At 38.7% G+C, this 18932-nt stretch overlaps 2 protein-coding genes and 3 non-coding genes across 5 annotated transcripts; 2 read left to right on the plus strand and 3 right to left on the minus strand.

Annotated features, from left to right (window-relative positions):
• The first annotated feature begins 149 nt into the window (after positions 1-149).
• Positions 150-1256, plus strand: LOC135628322 (uncharacterized). The gene has a single exon (XM_065134930.1). It carries the CDS (start codon positions 150-152, stop codon positions 1254-1256), a length of 1107 nt encoding a protein of 368 aa, XP_064991002.1.
• A 470-nt stretch (positions 1257-1726) lies between these two features.
• On the minus strand, positions 1727-1810 carry LOC135630093 (small nucleolar RNA U54). The gene has a single exon (XR_010493618.1). It is a non-coding gene; the product is annotated as a small nucleolar RNA U54 (small nucleolar RNA).
• An 82-nt stretch (positions 1811-1892) lies between these two features.
• On the minus strand, positions 1893-1974 carry LOC135630092 (small nucleolar RNA U54). The gene has a single exon (XR_010493617.1). It is a non-coding gene; the product is annotated as a small nucleolar RNA U54 (small nucleolar RNA).
• A 5927-nt stretch (positions 1975-7901) lies between these two features.
• LOC135628864 (sulfate transporter 2.1-like) lies at positions 7902-12522 on the plus strand. The gene is made up of 13 exons (XM_065135810.1): positions 7902-8031; positions 8122-8542; positions 8623-8671; positions 8791-8998; positions 9098-9272; positions 9767-9832; positions 9926-10156; positions 10248-10374; positions 10712-10998; positions 11563-11756; positions 11834-11907; positions 11995-12071; positions 12178-12522. Exons 2-13 carry the CDS (start codon positions 8237-8239, stop codon positions 12331-12333), a joined length of 1950 nt encoding a protein of 649 aa, XP_064991882.1. The 5' UTR covers positions 7902-8031; positions 8122-8236; the 3' UTR covers positions 12334-12522.
• A 3876-nt stretch (positions 12523-16398) lies between these two features.
• On the minus strand, positions 16399-16470 carry TRNAW-CCA (transfer RNA tryptophan (anticodon CCA)). Its single transcript has one exon. It is a non-coding gene; the product is annotated as a tRNA-Trp (tRNA).
• Between the last annotated feature and the right edge of the window lie 2462 nt (positions 16471-18932).

The raw sequence follows: 18932 nt of genomic DNA on the forward strand, positions 1-18932 counted from the left end.
GCACGAGCGTGGCAGTTGTCCGTCGGAAACACACCAGTGGCCGCTTGTGCACCCGGTGATCTCATCGCTTCTCCTCCGTCCCTCTTCATTTCCCTGAAAGAAAACACACCCTCGCAACCGCTTTGCCCGGAAAAGAGGGGAGGTTCACGATGAAGAAGCCGAGCGGTGTCCGGCGACTTGTCCTCGGCGGCGAAGGTTTCATGACGAGACCGTCTGATCTCCGCGTCCGCCTCGTTGCCCGGTGGGCGCTCCTCGCCGTTGCACTTCTCTGCGTCCCCTGCGTCCAGGCAGCCCTCCTCCCCGGGGCCAACGTAGGTGGGGCCGTCGACAGCGACGATACCTTCTTACCGGCGCTCCTGCGGGATCTGAGGCGCCGCGGCCTCCTTCGGCCCGAGGGCAACGTCGTCATCTTCGATGACATGATCGCCGGCGATCGCAGCGCTACCTTACCGGACAGCTCCACCGACTTCGTTTTCTCCTCCTCTGCCGTCGATTTCCGTCGCATTGATCGGATCCTGAAGGCCGGTGGCGTCGTGGCCGTTCGATCAGGTTCCAATCCGCCGGATTCCTTCCTCCCGCCGGCGACCTACCGCACGGCCTACGTCGGGCGGATCGGTTCCGATGCGGTCGTAGCGATGAGGAAGTCCTTCGCCAGCGGCGACGGGGGAATGAGGCTACGACGGCTACTGGCGGTGCCTGCAGCTAAGAAGAAATCTCTGAGAGGACTGGAAAGCGCGATGCTGGAGCCGCCGATGCAGCGGGAGTGGCGGCGGAGGGCGAGGTACCTGCCGCAGCTAACGGGGGACGAGCTGGACGGGTACCCGCGGCGGGTGTTCGTAGAGGTGGCGGCAAAGGGGGAGGCAGGCAGCGGCACGGCGTGGTTCGAGCGGAACTACCCCCAGAAGGGGCGCGCCTTCGAGGAGATCCGGGTGGAGGTGGAGGAGGGAGACGACGAGGGATCGGAGGCGAAGGAGGGTACATCATCATCGCTGGCAGAGTGGCTGCAGAGGAACGTGCGGGAGGAGGAGTACGTGGTGGTAAAGGCGGAGGTGGGGGCGGTGGAGGAAGCGATGGCGGAGGGAGCGATCGGTCTGGTCGACGAGCTCTTCCTCGAGTGCGATCACCAGTTGTGGGACGAGGACGAGAAGGAGAGGGGGGCGAGGAGGGGCCGGCGGCGGGCGTACTGGGAGTGCCTCGTGCTCTACGGGAAGCTAAGGGACGCGGGCGTCGCGGTTCACCAGTGGTGGAGCTTCTGAAACAATAGAACGACAGATGCAGAGATAAAACAGAGAATTCTTAATTGAAATATATTTTTGGGAATAGATAGAGGATGGATAGTTAAAAATAATAATAATGTATCATTAGCTGAAGCGTTATGGTGACCTCAGAAACTGACATTGCAAAACCTTGTAATGACATTGTACATATGTTGATCAAAGATGAAACGTTTCACATTGTTCATTAGCTAAAGTTTTCATGCCCAGAGATATAATATTGGGAACCACATAACAAAAAAAAGGAAGAAAAAAAATTCATAAAGATTGTGATAAATAATATAAAAAATATTTTTTTAAAAAATAATATATATAAACTTTGATGGTTTATTACAAGATCTTAAACTATTTTAATAATTCATCCTTTAAGAAAAATCCAAGTATTTAATTGCAAAACCCCTAAATTACAGATTAAAGACACAAATGAGGCATCAAAAGCGGGCAGAATTAGCAGCTCTCATACTGTATCTTATCAGCACTTCAAGTTTCCTCAGAATAGCGTATATTGTCAAAGACATGAATACGATCATTGAGCTGCACGGACAGCAAAAGAAAGTAAATTAAAATTCCCAATGAGCCATAGCAAGATCAAAAAATTATGAATAAAACAGCACTAGCAGCTCTCATATTCTATCTTATCAGCACTTTAAATTTCTCAGAATAGCGTATATCATCAAAAAATGAATACGATCATCGAGCTGCATGGCCAAAAAAGAGAAAATGCAAAGTCTGTGTATGATTATTCATCTATTTCATTGTCTAAGTCTCGAGATCCCCAATGAACCATTGCAAGTTTATCGAAAAATCAGAAGCAAAATAACATTAGCAGCTCTGATTCTACAAACTTTTGATAATGCTGTTTAAAGGTCCACAAATAGCTGTTTACATTCATCCGTGAAGCCACTTGATCCATCGTAAGGAAAACAAACGTCAGCTTGACTGTGAAAGTGACATAATCGATACATTTCCAGACACCAGACCAGTTATTGCAAGCAGGAAAATTCAAGCCCAAAATTAATGTGAAAAAAAGGCATGTTGTGATACCATCAAAAACAAAAGTTGAACTAAGAACATGAAAGCGATAGAAATGGTGGCCAAAAAGTGCAAAATAATGAAATAAACCAATCAAAATCTTCAATAAACCAAAACTAGAGCAAAATGAGTGGACGAATCAAAACATTCCCTCACACGGGTATCACAACCAAAAAGAAAGGCGAAGAACGAAAGACTCGGGAAAATCTCAAGATAGACATCAAAGCACCACATAGCGCCAATATGGCCACGACAAGTGCCGAGCCTTTCGCCGTTGTCGGCGAACGAGGCCGTGGTATTGGCCTTCGGGCAGGAGAAGCCCCTCGACCTCGTCGCTGCTCCTTGTCCCGATCGACCGGCAGATTAGGGGTTTCTGTGGCAACAGTATATATAGGAGCCGGCGGACCATCTTGGATATTAATCAGTAGAGAACCGAGCCGGTCGGTTTGGTTCATAATCTCAATTCGTCTGACCAACTTAAACCGGTCTATTTGGGCCTTCTCTCTTTTGGGCCTCAGATTTAGGGGTTCATTGGAGGCATCATGTAGTGCATCATTCACATCAAAAAAAGTCTATGATCTACTTCATAAAATTAAAATTGAAATTAAGAAATATATATTTTTGTTATGAAAAAGAAAAAGATTGAGTATTATGTAAATATGTATAGCCGACAGGATTAAAAAAATCGATAATCAGACTATCGGCCAATTTATTTCTTTATTTCTTAGAAAAACAATCATATGCAATTTATGCCTCATTGAACCAAATTTGTAGGTCATACACTTCTCATGCACTCATATCCATGCAATATTAGTTAGGGGTGTTCAAACAAATTCAAATCGTATCAAAATCGATTCGGATCTACCTAATTGAACCGATTCAAAATCAGTTAATCAGTTTATAATTTTAAGTAATTTAAAAACATATATTTTTCAATCGAGCCGAATCGAAATATTGATTCAATTAGACAAAATAGATATGAAATTGGGCGCATGTCATTTCACAAAAAGAAAGACAAAATCGGAATCTTGATCCAATTGGTTGGACCGTCGACGACGTAAAAATCATCACAAATTCCCCCTTGGTTTGAAAAATTAGACAACAATATCAGCCATGTTCCTCCATGATCTTAACTATGTCAACAGGAGGACTGGTGCCAAGTAAGTTGATTAGCTTAAAGACAATACACAAGTCTTTCTCTCCAAATTCTACTTGATTTGATCATCTACTTCTGAGCCAGCTGCTGCAGATGTTATAGATACTGACACTTGAGGTGTTTGAGCTCTAATTTTTTGCTGAAGTTTATTAGACTCAGCTAGTTATAGCCAATCCTGATGGCAAGTGATTCACACATAAAGAAGGAAGAAGAGAATCACATAACTATTTTCTTTTCTCAGTAGAAATTTCAGTAGTTCAAACAGTCAATTGAGGGGCTTGAAGATATAAACATGCTTACAGTAGACAGACCTGTGTGTGTGTGTGTGTGTGTGTGTCTTTCTGTTCAGTTGATGTTTTGTCTCTGTTCTTTGTTCTTATACATGTAGGAACCCAATGGAATAGTCTCTCATCAATGTAGGTGGTATTCTTACAATGAGGAAGACCATTTCCATGTCTCATATTTAGACACAAATCTAATGACTAAGTCAAAAGGAATAATCTTACTATTTTACCAAAATTCATTCTCATAAATATTATGTGTAATTCTAAAATTGGAAAAATAGAACAATTGATTGCAGTATTTCAGTTTGATGCATCATGCCATTTTCTGAACATTGATTGCAGTATTTCAGAAGCTGCACATATTGCTGCATTTCAGTAGCTCCACATGGAATGCAGTGCAAAGTTGAGGTCAAGCTCCACAGGGAAGGCACTGTAAACAAGAGGCCTCCCACAGTCCCATGGATTGTTCCCCACCATTCAAGCCCTTTTTGAAGTCGCTCTTATCCACCATTCCTCAGATTCCTTCCTCGCAAAAGAGTCAAAAGACTTCAACAACTGAAAGTGCAAGCTTGAAAGAAAGAAAGAGAAAAAGTTGCTGGATAAAGATCTAGTAGTAAAAAAAGAAACAGGGTCTTGTTGGGTCCCCCACTGTCCGAACTCCACTCTCAATGGTTGTGAATGATTTGGAACATATCCTTAAAACTGGGAAGAAGGGGAAACAGGAGCTCTCCACGTTCATTGTACTTGGAAGCAGGCATCTATCTACAGTCTCAATGGCATTTCTAGTGAGAGGTGGCAGCTTTTCAAGCTTTTTTTCTTCCTAGGAAAAAGATGAGCTGATCCAACATAAAATCTTTGTGTGATTTATCCTCCACAATGGAATTACTGGTGGAAGGTCGGTGCTTTTCAAGTTTTTATTTTTCCTTTCAAACAGATGCATTAATCCAACCTGAATTCTTTGTGTGATTTGTCTCCACAAAGTGGAATTACTAGTGGAAGCAGGCAGGCTGCCAAGATTCCTTTTTCCCTTGCAGAAAGAAGCATTGATCCAACCTGAAATCTTTGTGTGATTTATCATCTACAATGGAATTACTGGTGCAAGATGGCTGCCTTTCAAGCTCTTTTATTTTTCCTTGAAAGAAAGAGGCAGCCTAGCAAACTATCAGAGCCTTTATCTTTCCTTGATGTCTTTGAAAGAAGGGACATTGCCTGATATCACTGATGACATAAGATGCAGCCTAGCAAAATATCTGTGCCTTTATCTAAGAGCTTTTTTTATTGTCTTTCTATCTTTCAAAGAAAGGGGCATTTCCTGAATCATTTATGAGATATGAGTCATCCTAGCAAACTACCAGAGCTTTTATTTTAAGGACTTATTTTGGAGTAATGGTCACTATCTGAAAGTTGGATAAATGCCATTGAACAGGACAGGTTTTATTTTCATTCTGCAGTTCTAAGATTGTGTTTGGCAGCATGAGAAATTTTAGTTACATCTTTTCTGATGAAAAAAGCCTCTTTTGTTCAGTGGAAACATTTTAAAATCAGTGACAAGATTAATCTTCATAATTCTACAAGAAATTTGTATTTTAGATTTTTTTATCCTTTGAAAAAATGAAAACATCTTCAAATAAGTACTTTCCATCTATATCCTTTGAGAAAGAGATGCAGGTCTTCACTCCAAAACATAACAAACTCAGAGGAGGATGTATATGTAGTTTTCATGCACTTAATAAAAAAATCATCTATGGCCAATTAGAAAATAATGGCATGTTTGTTGTGACTTAAGATTTTTCTTTCTTAGTTGTCATTTGTCTTACAGATTGCTGGATTCTACACAGACTACAGAGAACGCATTCTTATTTCACTTTTTCTTCTTGTTTCTTCAAAGTAATTTCATTAAGTTGAAACTTTTTGTTAGTAGAAAATCTACTATGATCAGTTTTTTCTATAAACAAAGAACAATATTTTCAGTACTTTGCACAATTTATAGTTCCAGAAATGCTCCTCCTCCTCCTCCTCCTCCTCCTCCTCATCATCATCATCATCATCATCTGACAATCAAATAAATCCAATAATAAATATGTCAAAAATATCCTAAATTCTGGTGGGTTTGGCAAGCAACAAATTAAAGATGCACTAGGCTTTGACGCAATGAATGCATTTGAACCCGGCATCTATTGCTCACAGGAACCAATGAAAGGGACCAACAGGTTGTTCCATATCCCACTTGGTGGAGCACTTGAAGAACTTGATCCAACAGAAAAGAAACATGTGTTTGTCCTCTACTCTTCTTTTTCCCTGTAATTTCTTAGTCAATTGTCTCCTGTTTCAGTTTGAATGTAATTTTGATTCCACAATGAATAGTGTTTCTCAAAAAAAGTTGTCTGTGTATCATTACAAATTGTGGTGTCCAAACCTAATGCAATTGATTCAACTTGTGACTATAGAACAGTCATTTCTGATAGTCAATGCATCACTCTACTTCCTAGGAATTTATTCATCCTTTTTTTATATGATTTAGAAATATCTGGTAAGCATGATGCATATGTCTGCAAAAGATATGGTGTAGGAGCTTGTTGAAAATTTTAGAAGATTTGGGGTAAAAGTCTGAAGACTCTTCTACTGTCCATAATTGCTTGTTGGATCTAGCTCTACCCTGGAATCTATCACACAGTCACAAGTATGATTTGCACTACTCAGAAGAATAATTATGGGAACTATCCAAAATCAGAGGCTTTAGGCCCAGAAACAAAGCAGATATAATTAAGAGGAAATGAGAAGAAAAAGTATATGTGAGGAGAAGCAAATGAGACATATTACATGGTTACAAGTGTGTTTTCAACTTGTACAAAATAAAGTTACTTAGAGGATTAATGAAGTAAGCTATACAAAATCAGATGCTGTAGATCTAAAAGAAAAGCCAAAAAAAATTGCTTTGGGTCCCTAAGATCTTCAATAATATTTTTTAATGTGTTAGTCTTGTGAGAGAGAGCAAATGAGTCATCCACTCTCCTATTTTCCAAAAGTAATTTTACTTGTATTTCCTCCTCAGAAAAAGAAGACACATCAAAACATGCTCAAAATGAAGAATGTCATGTCGATTAGCACATATTAGCATAAATTGAAACTTGACATGGTTCATATCAATGAGTATCAGCACGTCATGTTATGCCGTGCCAGAGATGCTGACATGTGTCTGTCAGCTTTTGTCAGTGGCATGATACATAATTGTGCCAAAAAGATACAAACAAACACTGTGCCACTAAATGATGATCCTTGTTGGAAGATAGTTCAGGGGAATTCATAATTTTTCCACAATTAGGTCTTTTCCTCTTTGTTCTTTTGGAGGAGGATGGCAGTTAATAACAACCTGAGCTGGGACCTGACTATTTCTATTATGCGTGAATCATGTCTTATTCATTTGCGTGACAAAGTGAGTGTTGGTACTTCTAATGTGAAGGCCTTGAAAATGAGATGTTGTGAACTATTTGTGAAACAATCTAAAGCACATCCGTTGACTCTGAAACTCTTTGCTTTTGCAGAATCTACTTGCTCAACATGTTATCGCACAGCCGCTAGACTAACTATTCAAGTATAGAGCTTGTAACTCATTTCTTTTTCTCTAAGGGAAACATGAAGTCAAGCTTCAGTGGAGGGTATCATAGAAGCTCAAGGTCAAAAGATAGACAATTTACATCTATCATATCAAACATGTTATCCTTAATAGTATGAGTAAATTTGGTGGCCATGACTGTCAGTGGTGAAAGTGCAACAGTCAAGAACATAAATACATGCCAGGATTGTTCATATTTAGTTGCTGAAATCTTACTGTAATTGGTTTAGCAGGGAATAAATGACTGACTCCAGAATGTCAATGTACACTGAAAAGTGGTTATATCTTTTCAGAAAATTTTATCGGAAAAGATCAAGAAAAGTAAATAATTTGGTTATGGAACGACACTGCTAGTCGAGCATACTTAATAGTCATCGTCACTAGATAATACAATTGGTAGGGATGCCTTCCCCTGAAATGCTACAATCCTATGCTTGTCGCCGCTGGAGTGTCAAAAGCTGAATTATTATTTTTTCGAGTAATAAGTGCAATAAGTCTAATTCATTTCTAACAAGAATGATGCAGCAATATTATTATCATCCTTGCCAACCTACTATTCTCATGCATCACCACAGAATCCAAGACAGCACATCCACACTGTCGAGACCTCCAACAGGACTAAAGTTCCTCTATATCTACCTCATCATTCCTCAAGCAAGTTACATGCTCAAGGTCTTCACACTTTTACCTATCTCCTATCTTTTTCAGGGAATTTCAACTCTGCAGAGCTTATAGACCTCACATGTCTTCCATGGAGTGCAGTGCTTGCAATCTGACTCTGAGATGGTCCATGCTTGTGGAAGAATCCTTATCCAGGACCAACAACGCATTTCAGTAAAGAAGAACTCAAGAGTTCGCCCAAACACTTCAAACAACCATGGGTTCCTTAGAGAATGAGCCTCCATCTGCAGCAGATCATGGCTTCAAAGGATCAACTCGGCCTGAGACGTTTCTGCTGGTGCTGAATGCTCCTCAACCCCCATCTCTGTGGCAAGAGCTCTCAGGATCAGTAAGAGGTGCAATCTTTCCTCGAGGAAACCAGCCTTCTTCACTGACCAAATGGGCAATCTCAGTGCTCCATGGCCTGTTTCCAGTGCTTCACTGGGGAAGAAACTATAATCTCAAGTCATTTAGGAGTGACCTGATGGCTGGTCTCACTCTTGCAAGCCTCGGCATTCCGCAGGTGGTTGCATGATCTATATGAACTAGTGCTTGTTCTTCCAGTTTGCTACTGTTTTCTTAAAGGTTTTTGATCCTTGGCAGAGCATTGGATATGCTAATTTAGCTAAACTGGATCCTCAGTATGGCCTCTGTAAGTTATCATTCCATCTCTTGCCAAGTTTCAGATAAGATAGTCCTTCTGAACTCTTTCTGATGGCTGTCAAACTCCAATTTGATATCTAACTTCCATGGAATTTCATTGTGTGATAGATACAAGCTTTGTGCCACCTCTAATATATGCTGTGATGGGTACTTCAAGAGACATAGCAATTGGCCCGGTTGCTGTTATTTCTCTTCTTCTGTCGTCCATGGCTCAGAAAGTTGTTGATCCTTCTGTTGATCCTACTGCTTACAGAAAGCTTGTGATCACATCAACCTTCTTTGCTGGAGTCTTCCAAGCTTCATTTGGATTCTTCAGGTTACTGCTTCTTGCATTCCCAAGTTGTTTTACGGATCAAACTCTTGGTAAATTACTAAGGAATTCTTATTTCTATTCCAATGTTTTGCTGTTGTTCAGATTGGGCTTTATAGTGGACTTCCTTTCACATGCCACAATTGTGGGGTTCATGGGAGGAGCAGCAATTGTTATAGGACTGCAGCAGCTGAAAGGACTTCTTGGGATCAGTCACTTCACAAACAACACTGATGTTGTTTCGGTCGTCAAGGCTGTTTGGGTTGCAGTTCATCATTCTGTAAGTAATGGAAACTAGAAAGATTCCCATAACAAGACAAATAAGCTGTGATCAGCGAGCTTAATTCCAAAGTAATGATCCAAGATCTTGTCCTAAAATGCTCCATTTTTATGGAAAGGCAGCTGATCTACTCGTTCTAGCTGAAAGATCAAGTAATATGTTACAATGCTAGTAAATTTCGTTATATTGGCAAAATCTATATTAAAAATTCAATGAAGCCTAATCACAAAGTCACAATTTTTAGACCTCTGACATTATAATTTCTACTTTGAAGCTCTTCATAAACTCTTTTATCCATTCTTCCAATCCGATGGACCAGCTGCCTTATATAACAGTAGATTGAATTTGAGTTTGCATCCAAGAACTAAGAACTTATATGTCAAAATCTTTCCAAAACATGAACATGAATATGATGGTTATTGCAATGAGTCAAGAAAGATTGCGACGAGTATTCATTTAACTTGAAATGATTTTTTGTCACTTCCTGATTACAGTGGCACCCCGACAATTTTCTCATTGGATGTTCATTCCTCATATTCATCCTTATTGTGAGATTCATAGTAAGTAATGCAAATTTTGTCTTTCTCACTTCTTAAAATTTTGAAGATTTCATATGAACATCAGCTGAAGAATCACATTATACCTTGAAATAGGGTATGAGGAAAAGGAAACTCTTCTGGTTGTCTGCCATAACTCCCCTGCTTTCAGTAATTATATCAACCCTTCTGGTATTCTTGACAAGAGCAGATAAACATGGTGTTAAAATCATTCAAAAAGTTAAAGAAGGATTGAATCCAAGTTCGGTCAAGGACATACAGCTGACTGGATCACATGTTGCGGAGTCAGCAAAGATTGGCCTCATTTGTGCAATCATAGCTCTCACAGTATGCCTCCTTGAACTTGATCAATACTGTTATCCTACATTTTTTCTTCATTTCAAAGCAGAAATAACACAGTATGTCTCTTTTTCTTCAGGAGGCTATTGCTGTTGGCAGATCATTTGCTGCAGTAAAAGGATACCAACTGGATGGCAACAAGGAAATGGTAGCAATGGGCGTCATGAACCTTGCTGGATCCATGTCTTCCTGCTATGTTGCAACAGGTAAATTCAATGCTCAAATATTTATCAGAAGAGATCAGAGAATCCAAAAATTTCTAGAGAGAGAGATATAGATATCGGAAAATGCAACAGTCAAGATACTCTTCTTCAGGATTGATGACTGCATTAATTCATCTATGTTTTGGCTGATAGGAAGTCAATATTTGATTGATTCATTTCCTGGCTTGATATTGATCTGTGTTTTCTTTTATTTTTCATGAAATAAGATGGATCATGTATCTTGAAGCAATTACAGTAACTTCTATTCTTCTCTAAGCAAAACAACTAGAACAACTTCCTCCTATTTATAATTTATCCTTCACTGAACCTAAATTTACAGGTTCATTCTCTCGGACGGCCGTAAATGTGAGTGCAGGTTGCAAAACAACAGTATCGAACATAGTCATGGCCATCACTGTGTTCATATCATTGCAATTGCTCATGAAGCTCTTATACTACACACCAGTTACTATACTCGCTTCGATTATTCTTTCGGCTCTCCCAGGCCTCATCGACATAAAAGAAGCTTACAACATCTGGAAAATTGACAAGATGGATTTCCTAGCTTGCTTTGGAGCATTTCTTGGTGTATTATTTGGATCAGTGGAAATTGGCCTTCTGACTGCAGTGAGATACTTGGAAATGAATCTTTCAGTTTTGTTTTCAAGCATACATGATTTCCCATATTCATATATATGATTGTTGATAGTAAACTAACTTTCCCAAGTGTTGTGAGCATGTTTAGTCCACAATTTCTAAGATAATTGATAGATAAGTACTTCAATTTTTCATTGTAAGTTCTATTCCTGACTATTGTCCATGACAAGATGAAAAGGAACATTTAAATGAATTTCCTGCATATTGTGATGACAAATACTTAGATCATTACTTCCTCATTTAATATAAATAGATCATTGCATGCTTTTCATTATCTGTCAAGTTATACAAAAAGAATAAAAAATGGCAGCCATTGTTGCAATTGTTGATACCAAGTGAGCACCTTCTTTTCTATTAATTTTCTTCTTTTGAGGATAATATGTTTGTCTTTCTATTATATGATCACAAGGAGACACATGTTTAGCAATACATTACATCGGAATACTTGAGTTTAAACTCCAATTTAGCTACTAGAAATCAATCTTCTTGAGAAAAGCTGAGAAGAAGTTTCTCAATGATTTTTAATTGTCACAGGTTCTCATCTCCTTTGCCAAGATCATCATAAGTGCACTTCGGCCTAGCGTAGAGATGCTTGGAAGGATCCAAGGGACAGACACATTCTGCAGCATGAGACAGTATCCATCAGCTGCGGAAACACCGAATTTGATGATACTCCGCATCGATTCACCGTTCCTTTGTTTCATGAATGCCAATTTCATAAGAGAAAGGTATGCTATAATCGATGAAGCTGATAAAACTTTCCTCTTAAATTGAAACTTAAACAGCATCAAACTTGTTGATCCAGGATTGTAAACTGGGTAACAGAAGGGCGCAACGCAATGAAGGAAGAAACCAAATCAGTCATCATCGACATGACAAGTAAGTTCATCGGCTCCAAGATAGCACACATCACACTCTCTGTTCTTCTTAGATATCATCATCTAGGTCTGAGCCATCTGGTTGCAGATGTTATAAACATTGACACATCAGGCATCTCAGCTCTTGAAGAAATCTACAAGAAGCTGGCCTCTGCTAGTGTTCAGGTAAGGGGAAAAAAAAAGAAGTAACCTGTTTTCAGAACAATAAACAATGTTTTTAAATTTCTCTGATCACTCTTGAGGAACTTTCATAGTGACGTTTTCGGTGCAGCTAGCTGTAGTAAATCCCGGTTGGCAAGTGATTCACAAGATGAAGTTGGCCAGGCTTGTGGAGATGATTGGAGGAGCATGGATATTCCTCACTGTGGGTGAAGCTGTCGAAGCATTTCTTGGTGGTGCCAAGAAGGAAGACAACTGCAATGTTTGAAGCTGTATCACCTGTGTTGTAGCAATGGCTCTGTTGCTTGTGCTACAGAACTGAATTAGACCAACAATTCTCCTTTTTGCTTGTTGCAGTCCTATAGAAATCTGAGTGCTTATCCAGCAAATGTACCAAAACATGACAAATCTGTTCACCAAGGCCTTATGATCATACTAGTTATTGGATCTTTCTATAGATTTTGTTGCAAGTATTGTTCTCTGCATCAAGCAAAATTAGTAGATATCCTTCTTGATTTCTACCACTGCAAAACTGTTCTTGATAACGAGGTCAGACAGGTAGTTATTGGATCTTTTGTCTCTTGTTATCTTCAGGTCTATCTTACCTTCAGCGCTAAGTTACTGACATAGAACCAAAACACAGTCACTGACACAATGGATCTGACAGAACACTTTCCATGAACTGCTCTACCCCCAAAATATTCGAGCATGCAGCACAAGATGAAGACATTTATGATGAACAGCAAGGTAACTGTCTCTGCAAAAATCTTGTTTGTGTTCTCCTACTAATTACTTCGTCTGTTGCTGCTCCAAGAAATTAGCAGCTCAGTGCCTAATTTATGTAAGCTATGTACATTAGCATTATCTTTAATAGATCTTGCTTGTGATGTTTGATGCGAAGATGTCAGCGAACGGCGTTAGATTCGGATGCCCGTAGCAGCCATCGCAGAGCTCAGGGAACGCACACCTCGAAGATGGCGACAGCATCATCAATGGCGGCTCCGAGTATGCGATGCTCACCTCATCATCCTGTCGAGGCTCGCTTTCGGTCCTTGCGCTCCGCGACAATGGCGACGCTGATGGCGGCTGCTGCCCTGCTTCGGACTCCGGCGACTGCTCGTCCGCGTACACCAGCTGAAGCCTGAGCCGCCCGCCATCCCGGCTCACACGGAAACAGTCGTGCCGTTCCGATCTGAACTCCTTGATCACCAGGCGGCCGTCGTCGGCGGCCGGGACGCGCATCAGCTTCGACAGCATGCGGCAGCGCAGCCTCCCGGTGCTCGCTAGCGCCGGGATCGGCGGCGGGAACAGCCGCCGCTGCCGCTTCCACCCGTACGAGCCCACGCAGGCCCGCTCCACGTCGAAGTTGCACTCGGGCGCCGCCTCGCGCGCGGGTGCGACCGCTGAGAAGAAGATGCTGCGATGGACGCAGTAGGGCGGGCGTCCGTCGGCGTCGAGGGTGAGAAGCTTGAGGCCAAGTGGCTCATGCAGAAGCATGCAAGCTGGAGTAGCAGTAGCTGTAGCAGTAGCAATGGCGTGTCTCCTCTTCCTCCAGCAGAAGACACACCAAGGCATAGTCTGAAGACATGGCAGCAGAAAACTGAGCAACACAAAACACTAGTTTTGGGTTGATGCAAATAGGGAAGTCATCTCCTGCCCACTGTCAATGATTTCATGAACACATCTCAAGAAAATATACAGCAAAAAACCAATCAAATCATATAAGCAATACAAGTTTTTGATGCAGTAAATGAATCAACAAACACTGATGCATATCGAACAAAGATTAATAATTCAGAAGTTCATCATCACATCATTAGTTTAGAGGAAGAAAGGATCAATGATATTAGAGGAAGAAAGGATCCGTACCAGTCTCCTCCTCCCCTTTGTGATCACCACCATTGTCAACCCTTTAATTTGAGAGAAAAGGTGATGCAAAATTAATATAGGAAAAGTGAGATTGTAATTGTAAGTGTTTCCATCTAATTATAACTCAACTCCTAATCAATTAGGAAAACCATCCAGACTCCAACTATCACCTCTAATCAAACTCTATTTAGTGCAATTTCTGATCTAAGATTAAATTCAACTCCTAATCCAATTAGGAAAGCCAACCAAACTCAATTTCTGATCTAAGATTAAATTCAAACACAATTAAAAGAAACACATACAAAAATATGTACAATAGTATAAGAGTTGAAAAAAACAAATAAAAGAGAATTTTGTATTGAATCTATCTTAGCACACTGATAAGAGGAGATTGTAACCCTAAATATATAGATAAACCCTAAAGAGTCATAGTAGTTTATCTAACATTGCCTCATAATGCTAAGATATCTAATTTCTCTAATGCAAATATTCGATAAAGATTTCTGTAAGCTGGTCTTATCATAAACAACAAAATATAGGAGTGATATCACTCATTAAGGATATGGATCCAATAACAGATGAAGAATCAAAGTAGAAAAAATCTAAGAAATTTGATTCTATCATTAGTCTTTATCTTTTCAAGATGAAGAAGTGCAAGAAGAAAGGACATTGCATTCTGCAGTAAAAGAAATCTGTGGATCTTGAAAACACTGCTACAACATTACCTGGTGTTTCTTCAAGATCTATGCCTTCCGGCAGAAAAGAGAAAGAAGAATACTTCGCTCTGTGATCTCCTCTCTCCAAATCTCTCATTCTCTCCTTTGTTTCCAGGAGAGGGTGAGAATGTCAGTGCATTTAATATTATGGCAGGAAGTAAAAGTAGGAATCTGTAGAGAAAAAGCTGCGGTTCTTCCTCCCTAGCAGTACATGGGATTATATATGGAAGGCAGCAAATTAGAACTTATCTTGGCCAGATCCATGATTCAGCCATAAGAAACACTGCATGCACTTGCACTTGCACGTTTCTCAAAGATGATGCAGTCAGTACAAGAGCACTTCCAATCCCCCCCCCCCCCCCCCCTCTCTCTCTCTCTCTCTCTCTCCTGTGTTTCCAAGAGTTTCCAGTGTATATATATATATATGTATATGTATATGTATATATGTATATGTATATATATATATATATATGTATGTATATATATGTCAAATCAAAATGATATGAATATATTCAATACAAATGGAGCAATACATATATTTTTCTTGGGAATTCCTGTACATACAATATAGGCATAAATCTTGGGTTTGTTTTGGCTTCTTTGAGATGTGTTTTTAGATGCAATGATCGATATAAATTATATGGTAGGCATTGGAATTCAATAAGCTATAATTTAATGAAAATATTGATAACGATTATTGGAAGAATTGATGATTGACAACATGAAACTACATAATTATTGATGTAGGAGGAAAAGATACTTGTTTTTCTTGTTTTAACATAGCCTAACTCACAAGTATTTAAGGTGATTATGGAGAACAAAGAAGAAGAAACAAGACTATGATAGTATAGAGCTTGGAGAGAAATTTGCTTATTAGGACAATTTGGTAATCCTATTGTATGACACAATTGATTGGTGCTATTAGGAATCTATTATGGAAATACAACAAGTCCACTTTCATATGAGAGAGATAAATCACTCATGTCACATGAATTTCTACTAGCAAGTTGTTTAATTGAAAGTCATTTGAGACCTTTTGAATCACATCTAATTCTTCAAATTTATACGATGACATAATTAAGTGAAAATTACTAAGCATTACCTCATGCGAGAATCCCTCATTTTCAACATTACATGTTTGTCGTTGTTTAGAGATCGAAAACCGAAAAAATGTAATTTAGAGCTAATCCAATGATGATTCTAAATTCATAATGTATATATGTATTGCTTTAAAATGTATATCTAATGGAAATAATCAATTAGTAAAATATTTACAAAATAATAAGAAAAAAAGTTTGGGTTGTTTCGATGGAACATATGATGGATGCGCTCTTGATATCCTTGACAATAATATTTAGTCATAAAATTTAAGTCAATTAGTCACAATTAAAATTAAAACTATATAATATGAATAAAAAATATACTCAAAGATCTTATGTTCAATATATTTAAGAAACAAAGGAAGAAAGTTGCTTGTAATTAATGTCAACAATAAACTAATATACACTATCTACATGAGCATTAAAAGTTATGGGGCTTTGAAAATATAAATATATTGAATTTATAGGAATAAATGTGAAAATCATGATCTTTGGAGGGATGTAAATATATACATATAATATGATTTTTGCAAAAAAAGAAAATAAAAAAGTTAATGAGCTGGATTAACAATTCATTTCAAACCGGGTTTATTTTGGGCCGGTCCGGTTCACCTGGCCCGGAAGAAGGCAGATCACGAAAAATAAAAATGAACCCGACGTGAATCGAACACGCAACCTTCTGATCTGGAGTCAGACGCGCTACCATTGCGCCACGGATCCGTTGATATCTCTTCTTAATTTTATATATATATATATATATATAAAGCTCTTCACTGCCATATAATTAATGTGATGATCTTTATTTTTCTTGAATCTGAGCAAAATCCAATGTTAGGGTTTCAAATAAGCAGAAATTATGTTAAATCATGATACTTGATGCTCAAATGCTAGTCTTCCAAGAAATATTATGATCATAATGGATTCTTGATCTCCTTAGTTGACAGCTAGTTTGACACAGCTCTCTGCAGATGAATGATATCATAGAAGAGATCCCCATCAAGCTGTTTATTACTATTTTCCTACCACATTCTTGATGCTCTAATGGTCATCATCTGACCATTTAAATCCAACATAAATCTTTCTCTGCATGTACTTGTTCAGAGATCAAACAACAGTATGTAAAGATCACTGTTGAAGTACCATTCTCTGTTGACAATGCTTTGCCTTGTTCATGAAACTAATGTAGTGTACATTCAGATATCTTCTCAGAATTTAGGAGATTCTTTGAGTGCTTAAATAGATAGTTGATTGATAATTTGGCACATGTAGACCAACATTTTGTATCTGATTAGGAGAAGTGTTTATGTTGGTACATAATATGTGCTCTGATCTCTTCTTGTGCAAGTAAGAAGCTGCTGATTGTTAGACTTCTATAAATAAAAATGCTGGTCTGCAAATTAGATGCCATAACATACACATACTAGTTCTGATTTTAGTACCATCTTCATGTTCCGATTCTACCGATCGATCTTACGAGCATGTGTTTTTTTGCACTTCCACCGATCCACTTGGTCTGCAGTTTAGTTTGCCATGCTTCTGATTTAGCTCATATTAGTAGCTATGTGATGTAGCATTTTCTTGTTAGATTCCTAAGAAAGATGACAGAAAGCATTGGTTTGGTTTCACCCAGGAATCTGCTTCAGTCTCTATTCTACAGCTTTATTGCACAAGACTCAGCTATTGATTGCAGGAGAATGGATCTTTCTTGCTAAATTATGAGTTGTGTTCTGCTAATTGAAATGGATTTCATTGGCATGTCTTCTAGTCATTAATCAAAGAACTTCTGAACTTGTTTGACAGTGTGTTAGCAGAGAAATTAAGTGAAAGAGAGTTGATAAGAACATATAACTGAACCGGATCAAAGAGTTGAGCTTCTGTTTATGGAGACCAAGTTTTGAGTAGTGATCCAGCTTATTGTATGACATAGTTCTTCATTCTCTGATGTTACAAGAAGGATTCATGTATAAAACAAAATAAACTTGGCCATTGAGTTTTCCAGACAAAAGAACATACAACAGAAACTTTGAGCTTAATCTCTCATAGCTGGACAAGATCTTTCTCACTCTGGCACATAGATCATACTGGCACTTGATGTTTCTGTTGTACAAAGATACAGAATTAGATGAATCACATTATGCTCCTCCAACTACAATGATTTCCAACAAGCAAGAAGCTGACAATGACAGGGAGAGATGTAATCAAACAGGCACAACACAGCAAGGAAAACAAAAAGGAAAAAGGTCAAGTCAACCTCCTCTTGCTCTTGCACAACAAACAATCTAAAGAAGAGGTCAGGCAAGAACTGGCAAAACAAAATAAACCTGTCCACTGAGATTTCCAGCAAAACAAATGCATAAAACAGTTTATTTTCTGAGGTTGGATTATTGTTTGTGGTTCTTATAGCTGGACAAGATCTTTCCACTCTGTGCAACTTGATGTTGTTCCTTCCATGTTCTGGTCAACTCTTGCATAAATATACAAAATTAGATGAATCACATGATGCTCCAACCAAACCTTCTCCAGCAAGCAAGATGCTGACAGTGACTAGGAGAGGGATGCAATCAAACATGTGTACACAGCAGACAGACAAAAACAAAGCAGGAATCCTGATAGTTTAGGTTTTTGGGATTACTGGTCATCAAATTCAAATTCTTTATCATGATATTAGGATAGATTGTAAATTTGAATTTTATATTTGTCATCATCAATCACCAATATGATGGCAAGAGAAAGTCTGTACCAATTCCATGGATACAATTTGCATCTTATACTAAAAAATCTTAATTGCATGTAATTACATATTATCCCTCCATTTCATTCATCTCACTGAAATCATCCCCTGTTCATCATATAAAGAAACAACAGATCTGCATCACAACTGCTTTTTTCTCTTGGAAAATGAACATTTTTGTTTCTTTCAGAATGAAAGAAAATTCTTTATCCACATAAGACAAAAAAAATCAGAAGTAATTAAAATGTCAATTGCTTAAGAGTTTTACAAATAATTAGAGGAGGGTGAGAAAAGAGAGAGAGAAAGAAACAAAGGATGATAGTGATAAGAAATAATATCAAAAGTGAGAGAGAGAGAGAAAGAAACAATGGATGATAGTGATAAGAAATAATATCAAAAAGTGAGTGAGAGAGAGAGAGAGAGAAACATAGGATAGAAAGAAATAATGGTA

Source organism: Musa acuminata, chromosome BXJ3-1 (genome assembly GCF_036884655.1).
Source record: "Musa acuminata AAA Group cultivar baxijiao chromosome BXJ3-1, Cavendish_Baxijiao_AAA, whole genome shotgun sequence".
NCBI lineage: Eukaryota > Viridiplantae > Streptophyta > Magnoliopsida > Zingiberales > Musaceae > Musa > Musa acuminata.